General features: G+C 39.4%; 1 protein-coding gene across 19 annotated transcripts in view; it reads right to left on the reverse strand.

Annotated features, from left to right (window-relative positions):
* Positions 1-7,943: 7,943 nt before the first annotated feature.
* The window catches only part of APC (APC regulator of WNT signaling pathway), a 123,233-nt gene continuing 114,933 nt past the window's right edge, over positions 7,944-16,243 (reverse strand). For all 19 annotated transcript variants that reach the window (XM_073232930.1, XM_073232935.1, XM_073232928.1 and 16 more), the window contains one exon: positions 7,944-15,483. In XM_073232930.1, coding sequence (XP_073089031.1) covers positions 8,919-15,483 — 6,565 coding nt within the window. In that variant the 3' untranslated portion in view covers positions 7,944-8,918. The remainder of the gene's footprint in view (positions 15,484-16,243) is intronic.

A 16,243-nucleotide genomic window follows, 5' to 3' on the forward strand; every position in this document is an offset into this window, starting at 1 on the left:
TATGCTTGTGGAAAAAGGTTGAATTAAAGGAGAATGAAGATGGACATGGGAAATTGTGGAGATGATTAATGGGCTTTTGAGATTGATGAACTTATCTTCACATCTAATTTTTATCAGTGTCTTCCTTTTCCTCATGTAAATGTGCCACTAAATTCATCCTGCCAACTTTGGTTGAGGCTGTTGGATACAGATGGGGTTCACAAAGGTGGAAAGAGAGGATCCAGCTGGGCAAGAGAACTTTACCTAAGACAGTTAAGAATTGAAAGTAGGAGAAAGAAAGGGGTCTAAGCAGAGGTGGGATGTATACGTGTGGGTGGGTGGGAGGAGACTGCTGGAAATGCAGGTAAGATGACCTGGGAGCTTTGACAGAAAAGTGTGTTAAGGGAAGAAGTGGTGGATTAGATAATACCTGTGCTACAGATCACTTGTTGGGCTCACACATCTGGCAGGGACATTTTTAGAAGTTACTATGAGCCATATTCTCTTCTAACTCTGGAACTCACACCAACCATCATTACTCCTGGATCTCAGGCCTCTGGACTCAGACTAAATTATAACATCGGCTCTCCTAGTTCACCAATTCGTATAATAATGTGCATTATATATATATATATATATATATGTATGTGTATATATATGTATGTATGTGTGTATATATATATATGTATGTATGTATATGTATATGTATATAAAATTTAGTCTGAGTCCAAAGGCCTGAGAACAAGAGTGCTGATGGTTACCAGTTAGAAAATATGGGACCCAAGAGCTCTGATACCAGTGGACAGAAGATGGAGGTCCCAGCTGAAGAGAAGAGAGAATTTGTCCTTCCTTCACCTATTTGTGGGCCCTAAATGGATTGGATGATGCCTGCCCACACGGAGACTGCTAATCTTCTTTATTCAGTGCACTGATTCAAATGCTCATCTCCAGAAACACCCTCATGGACAGACCCTGGAATAATTTTTTAAGAGCCATCTAGGCATCTCTCAGCCCAAATTGGCACATAAAATTAACCATCATAGTAAGTTTGGCAAGAGTCCCCCACCCTTGATATCTGATCACCCTTAATATCCGATCAAATTCCTCATCCCTACCTCTCATGTATATATAAATCCTTGGCCTGCCTTCAACAGGAATACCTTTACTCTTGATTTCCATCCACTGACTCCCTCACCCTGCTCTTTAGTTAGAAACCTCTACTGTCCACCACATTTGGAGCTGAGCCAATGCCCCTGGTATTACAATATTCTTACTGCAACAGTCTTGAATAAAGTCATCCTTACTGTTTCAACAAGTGTCAGAATAACTTTTCTATAATAACTGCCTCATAGCATGTTAGTGTCAGGAGTTCTTACATGGCGGCTGGCTTCCTTCAGATCACAAAGTGGAAGCTGCCGGGCCTTTTTAAGCCTGGTCTTGTAACTTCCTCTGGTCAGAGCAGTCATAAGGCTACCTTAGATTTAAAGGATGGTTACAGACTCACTGCAAAAAAACAAAACAAAACAAAACAAAGCGTGGGATGGGAGTTACTGTGCCATCTTTGGAAATAAGATCTACCATAGTGTGAGAAGACTGAGAATTTACCCTAGGGTAACTAAAACTTAGGTGCACCACCTTGACCTAATGACAGAGCTTTAATGGTCGAGGGGAAAGTTCAGAGCACAACATGGTGTTTATGAGTACGATTTATTCACATTCCATATCTAGCCTCTGTTGAATTCATATCTGTATCTTGGGATAGGAGGGTAGACTCTAAGTAAAATCCATTTTAATGAAACTTTCATTAAAAATCCTCTATGGCATTCAAACAGAAGCAGTACTGCTTTTGTACTCTTATGGAAAAACGTTGATACCAAAGTGGAGGGCAGATGTTCCTCCCTCTCCTAGAGGAACGGTACAGTCCCCACTTAGGCACTACTAAGATTCTGGCTGGTGTCTGATGGAAAGGGCCATTTTGGTGGATACAGTTGATTTGAACTTGGTGTCCACTCCAAACTTTATGTTATGGCTCAGTTTGTGATACTGCAAGTGAGAGAAGGGAAGTGATGGAGGAACAGCCTTAAGAAAAGTGGTAACATAAGAACGTTCACTGAGCTGAAGACTCAAGATTGAAAAGATTTAGTATTGAAAGACAGGCTTATGGAAACAAGGCATAGCAAGACTTATGCCAGTAAAACTGCATCAAGATAAAAACAAAATCCTACAAACACCAAGGTAGGAAATAAGTTATTTATATTGGAAAAAACTCAGTCTGATGTATGAACTTCTTAGCAAAAGTAAATATGAGAAGAGTTTTGAGAAAAAAACTAAACAATTTTAAACAAGCAAGGAATGAGAAAGTATATCCCCAACTTAGCTTTTCTGGAAAAAATATCTAAGGACATACTCCAGCCACGCCAAATTATAACAAAGAGTTCAAGAAAGTGGAAAACATGTAATACAGAGTAAACAGTCGTGGGCATTTTCATCTCATTTATACTCAGATTCAAATAGTTATTGATACTGATGGTGAAGGTAATTTGAGTTTATTAAGAAAAGATTCTGAAAACTAGAAACAAGTGAATACATTAATACTGGAACATATTTTGCAAAGAACTTAGGATTCCAAGTGAAATAGTTTCTATTTCACAAGTTTCTAAAATCATTTTAGCTGCTGCATCACCAGGGTTTTCATAGACTTTGACTTGCCACCATTTCACTGTCTCTTTTTTCTTTTGTCCCCCCTCATTTCTATTCCTCAGCCCCCATTCACGGGTATCCCAAGAATCCCAAGTTCTTGCCTCTCTTAAGCAAACCTATGAAAATTAATCCTCCCACCTAAACTCCAGGCTTGGTTTCACAGATGTCAAACTCATCAAGGTCCTTAGGTAAAGAAAAGGACCTGCTGAGAGGCTTCCTTTATTAAGAACCATTCTTTATGGAAGGAAGTTGTGGTTTTAAATAATTTCTTTTGTACAGACCAAGTCATCTGTCAAACACTGACAGTCTTACTGGTCCCATGGTTTTTCTAATCTCTTTATAATTTTATTTCATACGTTTGATACTATATCACTTGACATTTGAAGTCATACCTGATATTCATCTTCTCATGTTTGATGTCTCTTTCCACAATTACACTTTATCTGACATAAATTTGCCTTTACTGTTGTGTGTTTGCCTGGGCTAATGTGCTTGTACTTCTAGTTTTATCCATTCTGGATCATTTTAAGTGTGTCTTTTATTAATGGCATTTAGCTGGAAGTTTTTATTTTTATTTTTTGCTTGGTTCCAGTCTGAGACTGGTTATTTTACTCTATGTGTTTGATCCACTTATTATTTGATATTACTGTCATTTTATACTTCTTCATGACTAATTCTCCCTCTTCTATTTCCTGTTTTTTGATTTTTTGTTCAAGTATTCTTAGTTGTTACTTCTTGGTTAGCGATTTAGATGGAAAAATTACTTCTAAACATTGGGGCTATCACTAAATTAAAAAACTGAATGTTTTTTTCTAAGTTAAAGGTGAAATAGTGTCTATTGGCTCTGCCTACGAGATTAGATTAGCATGCTTTTATGTTTTCTCTCCCTATTGTTTCCAGGTTTGGGTTGGAATAATCTGGGATTTAATATTATTATTAAGCATTTCACCTTTCAGTTTTGTTATGTGGACATTCACACTGAGATTCACTATCAGATTAACAATTACATTTATTCAAGTTTAAAAGTTTCATTGCTCTAACTGTCTCCTTAATACCTTTCCACTTACTTTAATTGCTTAGGCAGCAGGATACTGTGGTGGAAATAGATTATAGTTTCTGGTTGCCCAGTGCTTTTGAAGTGCTCCCTGTAGATTTGGAGAATTTATGAATCCAGTTTCCTCAATGGAGAAGCCAAAAAATTGACTCTACTCTTTCTCAGACTCTATGGGCATATTATATAGCCTCTGCGAAGCAAGATTTCAACCCAGAAGTGATCAGTGGTTTGAGGAAGCAATTATCACATACAAATTTATTTTATGGCGAGGATGGTGTCAGAGGGTTCCAGCATTTAGCAGAAGCAACTGGGTCTTTACTGAAGCCTTCACAGTATGGCTTGGGTGTTGTTTCTGCTGGGTAGTTTCCAAGACTGATTTTCTGCCCCTCCTTTCCCCAGACAGACCCCGTGAGCTACCCAATATTCTTAATGAACATCCTGTCTTTTAGAGAAGATCTTATTAACAACTACAGTAAGAATCCCAAATGATACAAGTATTTCATATAAACTAAGTGTTACTGGCTGGTTTCAGAATTCTTAGATAGTATTTCCATTCTCCTCCAAATGCTACATATATTGTTCCACTGTGTTTTTTTCTTTTTTGGCATTTAGTATTGTAGAGAAGAAATCTGATGGCAACTTATCTTTTTGTTTTGATTTGTATTGTAGGCAGCCTATTCCTCTTTCCCTACAGGTATTTTTAGATAGAAAGTTTTCTCTCTGAAATTAAAAAACTCACTGTCTAAATGTGGTTTTCTGTTAGTTTCAAGGTACTTCAGGAAACAAAGGGGGTTGAGAAGTTCACAAATTCCCAAGCAGAAGGAAAAGTATATCTAGGTCCCAGACGTGGCAGGGACTGAGGTTAACATCAGGAGCCAGTGACTCTCTCTCGCTTGTTTTCTATCCTCCTTCCCATATCTGTTTCCTTCTCTTCCTCCACTGGCTGGCTTTAGTTATAGCTTCATGATGCCAGTCATAGTAACCTCAGCCTTAACTCTTCAAGATCTTTTAGTTCCAGCACTCAATCACCAACTAGAAATTTCCTTTGTGACTTTTACTCCAAATTGTCTGGCCTAGACTTTTTTTTGTAAGTCAGGCCATAAAAGCCTTTGGTCATTGGCCAGCTGGTGATGAGTCTCCCCTAGGTCAGGTATCCACCTTTTCTGCAGCCAGCCATAGTCAGGGGGAAAGAACTGGCCATGTGGTTCAGTGATCAGTAATAGCAAGGCTAACTGGATTCCAAAAGGTAGTGTAGGTGGGGCAGGTAATGTTTGGCATCATTCTCAATAGCTATTTTTCACTAATGTTGCTTTATATTCAGTGGTCACCTTCACTAGTACACGTTAAGAGTAACAACCTCGTAACTTCAATAAGTGAATAGTCACAAATGTAAAGAATTATTTTGAATATTAGAGGAAAAAATGTATTTAGCACCAAGAACAATACTATACACATAGAAATACAAGTTGAAAGAAGCATCAATGGTCTAACAAAAACCAGAATATAGTTTTATAGACCACAGAACAGGAGAATGGCAGAATGGCCTGGTGTTTATAGGAGTCAAACTCCATAGTTTCAACACCACAAAGTACTATTTTAAAGCAAGCATAACATGAGGGAATTAGAAATTAAAAAATAATTTATATACAGTATTTCAATCACCATGACTTGAAAATTATTTTTTGGAAAATTCTTATGATCTGATCACTCAAATATTCTGCAGCTCTTAGCAATCTACCTTTTACATTTCTGGCACTATGTTCTTCTTCTAGATTAGACACAAAGCCTGCGATGACATGAATTCAAATACAGTGCCACTGGCTCCCATTCTCAGCAAAAGACTCATCACTTCACTTGTGGTTACATGACCCATATTTCATGGGAAAAAAATATTAATGTACTTAGCTTTTGGGCCTCTTTTATTATTTCCCCCTCAGTAACTTTCCTTTTAGTGCCCAGGTAACTTGTAAGGCTTATTCTCAAATACCAATCTGCCATTGGTATGTTAATCACTCCCACATATATCAACAAAGTCGGGCATACTTTCATCTGAAATCAGTCTTCCCTCACCTTGAAGTTCTCTTTTCATAGTCTCTTCTGATATTACTACAAATCCAATTACATATTTGCTAAAATCTCTGCCTTCTCAAGAACTCTGTTCTAAAAAGGAATCATTAGCCAATCCCTGAGATATAATCATTGTCTTTAGAATTACTTGTTCATTCGTGTCTGGTAAATTTGTCCACTACTGGGAGTTGAGATGGGCTGTATCAGATTGTATAGCTCAATATTCACATTTTTCATGCCTAAAGGAAAGTTTGTTGGTATACTGTCAGAATAAAGGTTCAGTTGTTAAGAGGAATAGTTAGAATTGAAAGCACTCAAGGAGCTTCATTGTTGTAACTTAGCATTCCTCAAAATGTGGTCCCCAGACCAGACCAGCCCCAGCAGCACCACCTAAGAACTTGTTAGAATCACAAATTCTTGGGCTCCACTCAGGTAAGAAACTATGGGGGTGTGGCCCAGCTGTTTCTTAATAAGCATGCCTGGCGATTCAAATGTATTCTAGTTTGAAAACCACTGCCTTAGTTGTTTGCTCCAGTCCAAAGCTAGATGGAGCACTGCCTGCTACTTCTCTGAACAGCATCACACCTCATAACTAATCCCCAAGACTGATCTCAGTACATTTGTAACGAATGTAAACTGGGAATATGTGGCTTTCTATCAGTTATGGCAGCACCTTGAGAACTTCCAAAAGTAGGACTGAGATTTGCTGCTTTACGAGTAGCCATCATCACTAACTAGAGGGTCTCACACAGTCACATGCTCCTCAGTGTGTGATGTAGCCTGACAGGGCCTCCTCCTGGCAGCTGTTGCCTACAAGAATTTCTGAGTTTTCTGGCACATGGAGAGCACCACTTTTCCATTTCCAGCATTGGTGTTTTCTTCCTTCCTTGAAAAAGGCAATTTTATTGACTTACATCCCATCTTTCCATAAAAATCCTTGAAGTGGTTTGTAAACACTGGTATGCAGTTAATTCAGAAAAACAGCAATCATGTCTAAGGATAAATAAATATGACTTATATGCATGTATCCATTGGATAAGGCAGATTTTGAGGAAAATATAAATAGAATAAATTAGTACTATTCACAAACTATTTCATTCAGGTAAAATTTGACAAAATTTAAATACAGATATATCCAAATATCAGTAAACTGAGGTGTTTGCAAAGTGGTACAGTAGAAAGAGTATGGGCTTGGGAGTCAAATGCCTTACATCAAATCACAGCACTTAATTTTACTAGCATCTTACCTTAAAAAAAGTCATTATCTCTAAGTGTTAAACACAGGGAAGGGGTAGATAATCAACTATGTGATATGATTTCAAAGGCACCTGGAGAGTGTGCTTACTCCTCATCCCCTTTTCCCACTGCCCCACCATCCCTAAATATTTTTTTCCCTTCCCTGAATGCAGACTGCATGAATTTTATGATTAAAAATAAATTTTCATTTATTCAACAAATACGTGAGCATTTTCATCATCATCTTCACCCTCTGATGACTCAGAACAAATTTTGGGAAGATAAAATAAATTGTTAATGAGTGTATCAGTTTCTCTTTCTCCACGAGCAAGGATTCTCCCTTCTGTGAGATGGTGGGGGCACTTGAGCACATAACCAACTCCAACCCTCAAACAAAGTTTTCCTGGACAGGTAAGGGTTTTTAAATAGTCTTTTGAAAATCTCAGTGGTATTAAATCTACCTTTGAAGTTCCATGGTATTTGCACTTTTTGAGCACGGCCAAGTACCGATTATACCTGGCTGCTGGAGTTGACTATAACAGACAGGATGATGAAACGTGTTCATTTCAGACCCAGGAGCAGCAGGCAGAAGATGAAGGGACAAGTCAGTTACATTCCAGGACAAGCTTAGACAAGACTTCTTATATTTAAGAACAATCAACTAATTTTTCAAGTATAGAATTCTGGTAAGCAAAAAGAAATATTCTATGTGGGCCTAACATCTTCAGTGTCCAGTCCTGTGCTAGGCAGTTAACATTGCTATTATATGAATGTTTTAAATCAAGTCCAGTGGAGTAAGAAAAAAAGTGAAAAAATATTAAACATCAGGAAGTGCTAATCACATACAAGAAAAATAAATTTCAGGGATGGTTAAGTGCCAATGCATGGAATGGTTAAATGCCAACAGTCAGCTTCAATTGCTTTTATTACAGTAAGAGGAATTTTACTCTTAATGCATAGAATTTGAAGAAAAAATTTATATAAGCTTTTAAAAGAGGTCCTTTGACAATTATGAGTACAAATGGGAAGACCCTTTAAACAAATACCAATTTCAGTAAGTTTACATACAGCAATAATTTATTCTGAAATGTTCACTTAATTTCTCTTGAGACACGCTTCATGTCTCATTAATAAAGGAGCAGCCATCTCACCTCAAATAACAATATACAACAAGTTACAGCATAGCAAAAAATCTATCTACTTTCAGATAAAATCTAGTTCAGGTAAAATAGTTTCATTCAATGTCTTACAGTTACACAGTTTTTTTGTTTTGAGCACAAAATAGTGTAAATTGTTACACTGTAGCTATCTATATGCACATCATGTGACCACGGAACTGTTAATCATTACTTCTGAAATTGAACCATCAGTTTTCATTCATGCAGTAAAGCAAAGCAGGCTGGGTAAACTTGTTCATCGGGAACCATATTACTGTGAATTTCACAGCCACATGATTAATTATTATGTTAGATGGATTCACAGGGACTAAAACAATTTTTTTTGCATAAATACCAATTTCTCCCTGATATAAGTTTAGTCAGTTTATAATCTAGAAATCATTATATATCACATCTTCTATCTGTAGTGTTTAAGACAAGCAATAATTAGAGGATAATGGGATGGGATGCTAAATACATGTAAAACATACTGTACAAATATACTTGGCCTTACCATTTGCTTCCTAACTATCAAGAATGCCTCCCAAAATATGACCAGTGAAGACAAAGTATACTATCAAATATGGCTTCCAGAACAAAAACCCTCTAACAAGAATCAAACCTATTTACAAAATTTTTCCGTTTAAAGTTTCATTTGAAACAAAATTTCTACATAGCAGTTGAAATGAACACATAATTTTCTTAGTTTCATCACTCCAGCTCTTTCAAACAGATGTCACAAGGTAAGACCCAGAATGGCGCTTAGGACTTTGAGTTCCACTGGATTCTGTGCTGTCAGTTTTTGAATCTCGCTTCTTTGTGTTGTTATTCACTGGTGTCGGGATCTGAGATGGCCGGGCTGAAGTGCTATCTACGCTGCTTTTCCTAGGGCTGGGGTTGTAATTAAAAGGAGTCACTCTGGCAGCAACAGTCCCACTAGGTGAACTATGTTTGCTTGAGCTGCTAGAACTGAATGGGGTACGCTCAGCTATAGAGCTTTCATTAGTCTCTGATGCAGGGGCAGGATTACTTTGTCCTGGTTTGGCTTCAGTTCCTTTTTGGTCTGGGGCATCCACCTGAATAAAGGAGTTCAGGCGGTTTTCCAAACCCATGGTGCGTACAGGAGCACTGCCATTACTCACACTTTGTTTTCCCTGATTATCTCTTGGATCTTTAGCACTTGGATTTCCCTTTTCTGAAACAGCATCAATTACTGGGGGAGTATTTCCTGTAGGAGATCTTCCGGATCTAGGGTTGTTAATAGGGCAGTCCTCAATTCTTACCCAAACATCCTCTGTTTTAGAAACAGCAGGTGCCATTTGATAGATTAAAGTCTTTGATTCAGCACCATTTGCAGCACCTGAGGAAGTGGCTTGAGAAGTACCATTTGTGGGAGAAATTTCACTTTCTTTTATTTTTCTCCATGTTCCTTTTGTGGATACTTGGTTTTCTTTAGTTTGTTTGGTTCCTGAAAGAGAGTTCACATGCTTTTCATCCTCACTTTTGGCTTTTTCACTGGATTCTGATGAAGCAGAAAGAATGGAGGATGAACTTCCAGTTCTTCTCCAAGTGCTTACTCGAGGAAGGGATGATGAATGCTTGCTGTGCTCCCGTTTCCAAGTTCCAGACCTATTGATTGGAAGTCTCGAAGGACTTTCAGAATGGGAGCGTGCTATATCGTGACGTTTTGCTGGTCTTCCGTCATTATACTCTATAGTGGGACTGAGATTAGGTGGGAGTTTTCGCCATCCACCAGCCTGAACAGAAGAATGTGTGGATAGAGACATATCAGGAAGGGAAGGACTTAAAACTGGAGTCTGTGCCTGGGACCGAGTGGGGGAGTCTGGTCTAGAAGATGGAGAAAGAGATTCAAATGAAGCAGATTCCTCCAATTTTCTCCTTAGGGTTGGGCTTGGAGCTTCTTTGATGAAAGTCGACTGGCGTACTAATACAGGTCTCTCTGACCTATCAGATTCGCTTCCACTTGATTTAGTTGAAGACATTCTATCTACCTTTTTGTTGGATCCATTGCTATTATTCATCTGAGTTAGTCCTTTGGAGGCAGACTCACTTCTTGGGATACTACTGCCATTCTTAGATAAACCTGTTTGTTTGGTAAGGTTCTGCTGGCTCATCTGTCTGCCTGGAGATGTGTAGGACATCTTCCCAGAGCCTGAAGACTTGGTTGAAGCAGTACTAGGGGATGATGTTCGTGGCAGTTGAGATAATTTGTTAGGACTTATTCCATTTCTACCAGGAGAAATTGAGTTTCGCCCTGGAGACTGCATAGGTCTACTTAACGGCTGCTGGGCAGGTCTTGAGGGAGTGGAATCTCTAGATCCTGATCTGGAAGGCCCTTTATTGGACCCAGCTGCTTGGGATGTCTGCCTGGTAACAGGGCTTAATTCTGATTTCACTGATGGCTTGGCTCCTCTAGGAGAAGTGGTGACTGTCTGAACTTCACTAGGGCTTTTGGAGGCTGGAGTCTTAAGGGGTGGGCCTTTTTTAGAAACGGGACTTGTACTTGAAGAGCTATTTCGAACTCCTGGAATATGAATCATTGTCCTACCTCGGGAGATTGAAGGCATGTTTGTCTGAAGGGGCTGTTTCATTTGGCTTGAAACTTCTGAATTAGATCGAACTTTTCCAGTAATCAAACTTCTATAAACTTTTTTTCCTCCTTTGATTCCTTTAGTCTCAGATTCTATCTTTTTAGTTTCCAATGTACTTTTCTCCCCAGGTTTTAGAATTCGTGGGCCTTTATTCCCTGTAAAAGGTTTTTCCTCTTGATCAGGTGTAAGATGAAATGGCGACCCCAGAGAGATCCCCGACTTCAGTGAAAGGATGGAATCCGAATCGGATGAAGCTTGTCTAGACAAACATGCGGCCGCAGCAGCTTGATGTAAACTACTTACTATGGAATTTGCACCTTCCTGAATGGCTTTCCAATCAAAATTTTCTGAATCAGGGGATAAACCATGTTCCGAATCTGGTCTCTGGATATCTTTCAAATCAAGTGTTAAATCATCTGCTGATATGCCGCCCATGCTTCTGGGACTGTGCTTTTCACTATCACCCTTGAGTCTCGAAGGCTTTTTCTTTTTTGGCATTGCTGAACTTATGCATTCCTGCAACAGGTCATCCTCAGAATCAATGCTAAGAGAACTGAGAGAACTGTTTCTTGAAAAACAAACAGGGGTATCTTCAACGTGAAATGATTTAGGAGCATATCCTGATGCCTGAGGTTTACTTGGCTCACCCTGGGAGCTGGGGGGCTCTGCCTTTTTGATAGGTTCATTTTCTTTGTTGTTGTTTTCTTGATCAATGTCACTAAGAGAACTTAGAGAGGAATTTCGAGAAAAGCAAACTGGAGTGTTTTCAATAGCAAAATTCTGTAATTTTTCATCAGCTGCTGCCCCTCGGTCTGGGATGTCTTTGGATGAGTGCGGAAAAGTGGACTGCTTCTGCAGCGTGGGTTTAGACTGACTGCGACTTACTGGATGTTTTGTAACAGCTTGTGTCTTACTGCCCGATTGTTGGTTCGAGGCTACTTCTGTGTGGCTGCTAACTTTAGCTTCTGATTCTTTATTTTCTTTCCCTTTTCTTAATTCGGCCTTTTCTCTGGAAAGGTCAACATCATCATCATCAAAATCTAGAGAACTCAAAGAATCATTTCGTGAAAAACAGTATGGAGTTCCTTCAATAGGTGTGTAATGATGAGGTGAATCAAAAGTAAAACTTCCTCTGACTCTGTCTTCATTATTTGGTACCTTATCATTGAAGTCCTTGGAATTATTTTTCAAGTTCTGTTTCTTTGAATCTTTGTTGTCTGAGAAAGTTCTGTCAGCATTTGAATTATTTCTGGGGTCTGCATTTTTTCTTACACGTGTTCTATATTCAGTATTTTGGGGTATAGGTTTTACTGGTGAAGTAGGTTTCTTTTTCTTTCCATCTAATTGATTTTTGTTAGTTCCAGATGAAGACACAGATGCCTGTTGGACCTGGTCCAGTATCTTTTTGACGCGGAAAGGCTTGTGACTTTTTCCTTTGGGCATAGCAGAATTAATGCATTCTGCAAGAATATCACCTTCTTCCGCTTTATTGTCATCCAGGTCAGGTGAAATCACAGATGAGGATTTTCCTCTTTGAGCCTCATCTGTACTTCTGCCCTCTGTAGGAATGGTATCTCGTTTCTCAAATTCACCTGACTGTGGTCCTGCTCTAACCCCTTCTCCACCAGCTAACTCATTGGGAGGGGATTCTATTGTTAGATCACTTAGAGATGTGGCTGTGGAAAAGTTTATAGGTGTCCCTTCTACACAATACACCCGTGGCATATCATCTCCCTGTGTAAAACTGACGTGCTTTTGTGCTTGTAACCTGTTCTGTGATGGCAGCAGTTTGTACACAGGCAGTTGACTTGGCTTCCTTGCCACAGGTGGAGGTAATTTTGAAGCAGTCTGGGCTGGCTTTTTAGCTTTGCGTGAAGACTTAGTTGGCATGGCAGAAATAATACATTCTTCTAGTATTTCAATATCATCATCATCTGAATCATCCAATAGATCTTTTTCAGAATCGGTAGGTTTTTCTGCCTCTTTTTCCTGGTTTTCACCTGATTCTTCAGGCTGCTCAGATTCTGTTTCATTCCCGTTATCATTTTCCTGAACTGGAGGCATTATTCTTAATTCCACATCTTTCTGTATAAAAGGCTCATCGAGGCTCAGAGCACTGAGGCTAGACGAACAAGAAAACCCATCTGGAGTACTTTCTGTGGCAAAATGCAGTAAAGTGTCAGCATCTGGAAGAACCTGGACCCTCTGAACTGCAGCACTTACAGCAGCTTGCTTGGGTCCATTTTCTCTCTTTTCAGCATTAGAAGCTTTGTTTTTAGGTACCTCTTGCTTAACCTGAACTGTTTGAGGAGGAGGAGGAGGGGTTTTACTTCTGCTTGGTGGCATCGTTTGCCCAGGGCTATCTGGAAGATCACTGGGGCTTATAATGCCACTTACCATTCCACTGCAGGGTTCACTCTGCACAGAGCTGGCAATTGAACGGCTCTCAAAACTATCAAGTGAACTGACAGAAGTACATCTGCTAAACATGAGTGGGGTCTCCTGAACATAGTGCTCGGGTGGGCTTTTAGGTGTCTGAGCACCACTTTTTGATGGAGATTTGGCCCCTGAAGAAAATTCAACAGCTTTGTGCCTGGTTGCTTCTGAAGATAAACCAGAAGCCTGGAGTCTGCTGGATTTGGTTCTAATGTGCTGGGACACTGCTGGAACTTCACTCACAGAATTTTCAGTTGATCTAGTTCCACTTTTTTCTTTTATTTCTGCTATTTGGAGAGTATTAGCAGAATCTGTTTCCTGTGTTGTCTGATCACATCCTATTTCATCTTCTGCTGATGACAAGGATGATAATGAGCTACACCTTGAAAAACATATTGGAGTATCTTCTACACAGTAGGTCTGCATTGTTTCTTGGTTGATAGAAGGAACTTTGCAAGAGGTGGCTTTTTGGGTCTGACCACTTCTGCTCTGAGCTGAACTTGGATGGAGCTGATTCTGCCTCTTGGCATTAGATGCAGGTGTGGACGGAGTCTCACTGCTTGACGAGATGTGTTCAGTTTTAGTGCTTTGTCCAGAAGAATTCTTTGAGAATGAAAATGATGGTTTCTGTGAGGAAGGAAGGTCTGTGGCATATTTTAAACTATAATCAATAGGTTGATCCACATGATGTTTTTCTTCATTATATTTTATGCTGTAATTTGTTGGTCTCTCTTCTTCCTCATGCTGCTCTTCCTCAGAGTAACGTTCACTATAGTTGGTTGGCTTATCATCTTCATAGTCATCTTCCTGACATAAAGACTGATTTACATTTTGATTAATTCCATGATTAGAACCTCCTCGATTTGTTTCTGAGCCATTGGCTCCTCGTGACCTGTATGGAGAAACACATTCTTGCTGTCCGAAATGTGGTTGGAACTTGAGGTGTTTATCATCAGCACTCTCAGTATATACGGGGTAAGTTGTGCTTTGACTCCTTGATTGTCTCTGCTCACTTTGTTTTATTTCATCTTCTATTATATGTTTGGGTCTTGCCCATCTTTCATTCTGTGAAGGACTTTGCCTTCCAGAGTTCAACTGCTCATCTGAGTACTTAAGACTATAATTTATTGGGGTGTCTAGTTCTCCATCATTATCATCCATATGGTTTGCACTATGTATTTTATGGGCTAGGTCAGCTGGATATTGACCATAGCTGCAAAATTTACTTTCATCATCTTCAGAATAGGATTCAACTGAAGGTTTCATTTGACCTCTTTTACCATAACCATCACTACTACTGACACTATTTAAACTATCATTTGAAGATCTCTTATATTCCAATTTGGCATAAGGCATAGGACATGTTCTATTTGAACTGTCTGATTTAGGGAAGTTGTAGGTATTTGCATGTGTGTGTGCGGTAGAGCTTCTTCTTAGTGCATTCCTGTCCTCTGGCACAGAGTGTAAGTCAGTGGTAGACCCAGAACTTCTGTCTTCCTGGGATGTGTGAATGGCTGACACTTCTTCCATGACTTTGGCAATCTGGGCTGCAGTGGTGGAAATCTGCAAACCTCGCTTTGAAGAGGTTCCTTGATTTTCTGTTGCTGGGTGGTAGCTGCTTAGGCTAATTCCTCGTTCTCTTTCCAAACTCCGATCTTTTTCAGAACGAGAACTATCTAAACTTCCCCTTGATGAAGAGGAGCTGGGTAACACTGTAGTATTTAAATATGGTGAAAGGACAGTCATGTTGCCAGTATTAAAATTATCTGACCTATTATCATCATGTCTATTAGTGTCAAAAGCATAGTCACCATAGAGACTTGGCTTGTGTCTTTGCTTACTACGATGAGATGCCTTGGGGCTTAAATTGTCAATATTGTCAAATGTTTCTGATAAATGTTGAGCATCTAACTCTGCTTCCAGGGCTTTTTGTTTCCTGACATGAAGAGATGGCAAGCTTGAGCCAGGAGACATAATATTGGCATCCTTATACTTGGTAGGTCTGTTTGCCATGAGATTCCTTAAAGCTGCGGCACTGCCCATAGCAATCATTTTGTGCTTTGAATGAATGAGGTTCTTAAGCATGCTGACTGCCCCCATGTCCCAGAGTGCTTCTTGGTCTTTAGGATTTCTTGCTGAGAGATTCCACAAGGTGCCACATGCATTACTGACTATTGTCAAACTGTGCGATTTCAAGTGTTGTAATAAGGTTTGCAGGCAGTTGTTCTCCCTTAGGATTTGCCTGAAATAAAAATAAGAGATCACAAAAAAGGTAAAAAGATCTTTATAGTAACGACAAATCTAACTACTAAAACTTACTAATAGGCACACAAAAACTGTACCAAATTATTCTATAAATTCCAAGCATTCCGTATGTCCCTTTGTTTTTAGTTCATTTAATATTTATTGTTTTAAAGTATTAATCTGTCAGACTAAAAGAAGTATTAACTTTAATCTATTTTGCATTACCTATTCTGACCCAGAAACTTTCAAAATTTTTTCTTGAGCAGATACATCTACTTTATGTACATGGTGACAGTTTCTGAATCGAAGGACTATAAATGTATCATGAAACCTTATGCTGAACTGGGACTTTGTGGTGACTGAATCCACCTATGGAGGAGGGCCGCAACTCTGCCTACTCGGGCGGAAGAGGTAGGTAGAGGATCAACTGGCCACTGTGTAGGCAGTCAGGGAGAACACTGCACACTGCCAGGTCAGCAGAGTGGCTTGTTAGGGTGATCTCCATACCTCTGGCTTGATTTTGTGACACTGCTGTCCCCCTGACCAGTGTTGTCTGGCAATCTGTGTGCGTGGTCATTACTTCTAACAATAAAGTGAAAGGAAGGTTTTCAAAACATTTAAAGGTAAATACCAAAATAAGGGTTGAGTCAGCATAATGCAGCTTGCAACTTGAAAGAGCTATAGCTTGTTTAACAAATGGTAACCTGAAGTTTATCAACAGTGCATACAACTTTAGTGGGCTCTAATCCTGACTGGCA

The sequence above is a fragment of the Manis javanica genome, chromosome 1 (assembly GCF_040802235.1).
Source record: "Manis javanica isolate MJ-LG chromosome 1, MJ_LKY, whole genome shotgun sequence".
Lineage (NCBI taxonomy): Eukaryota > Metazoa > Chordata > Mammalia > Pholidota > Manidae > Manis > Manis javanica.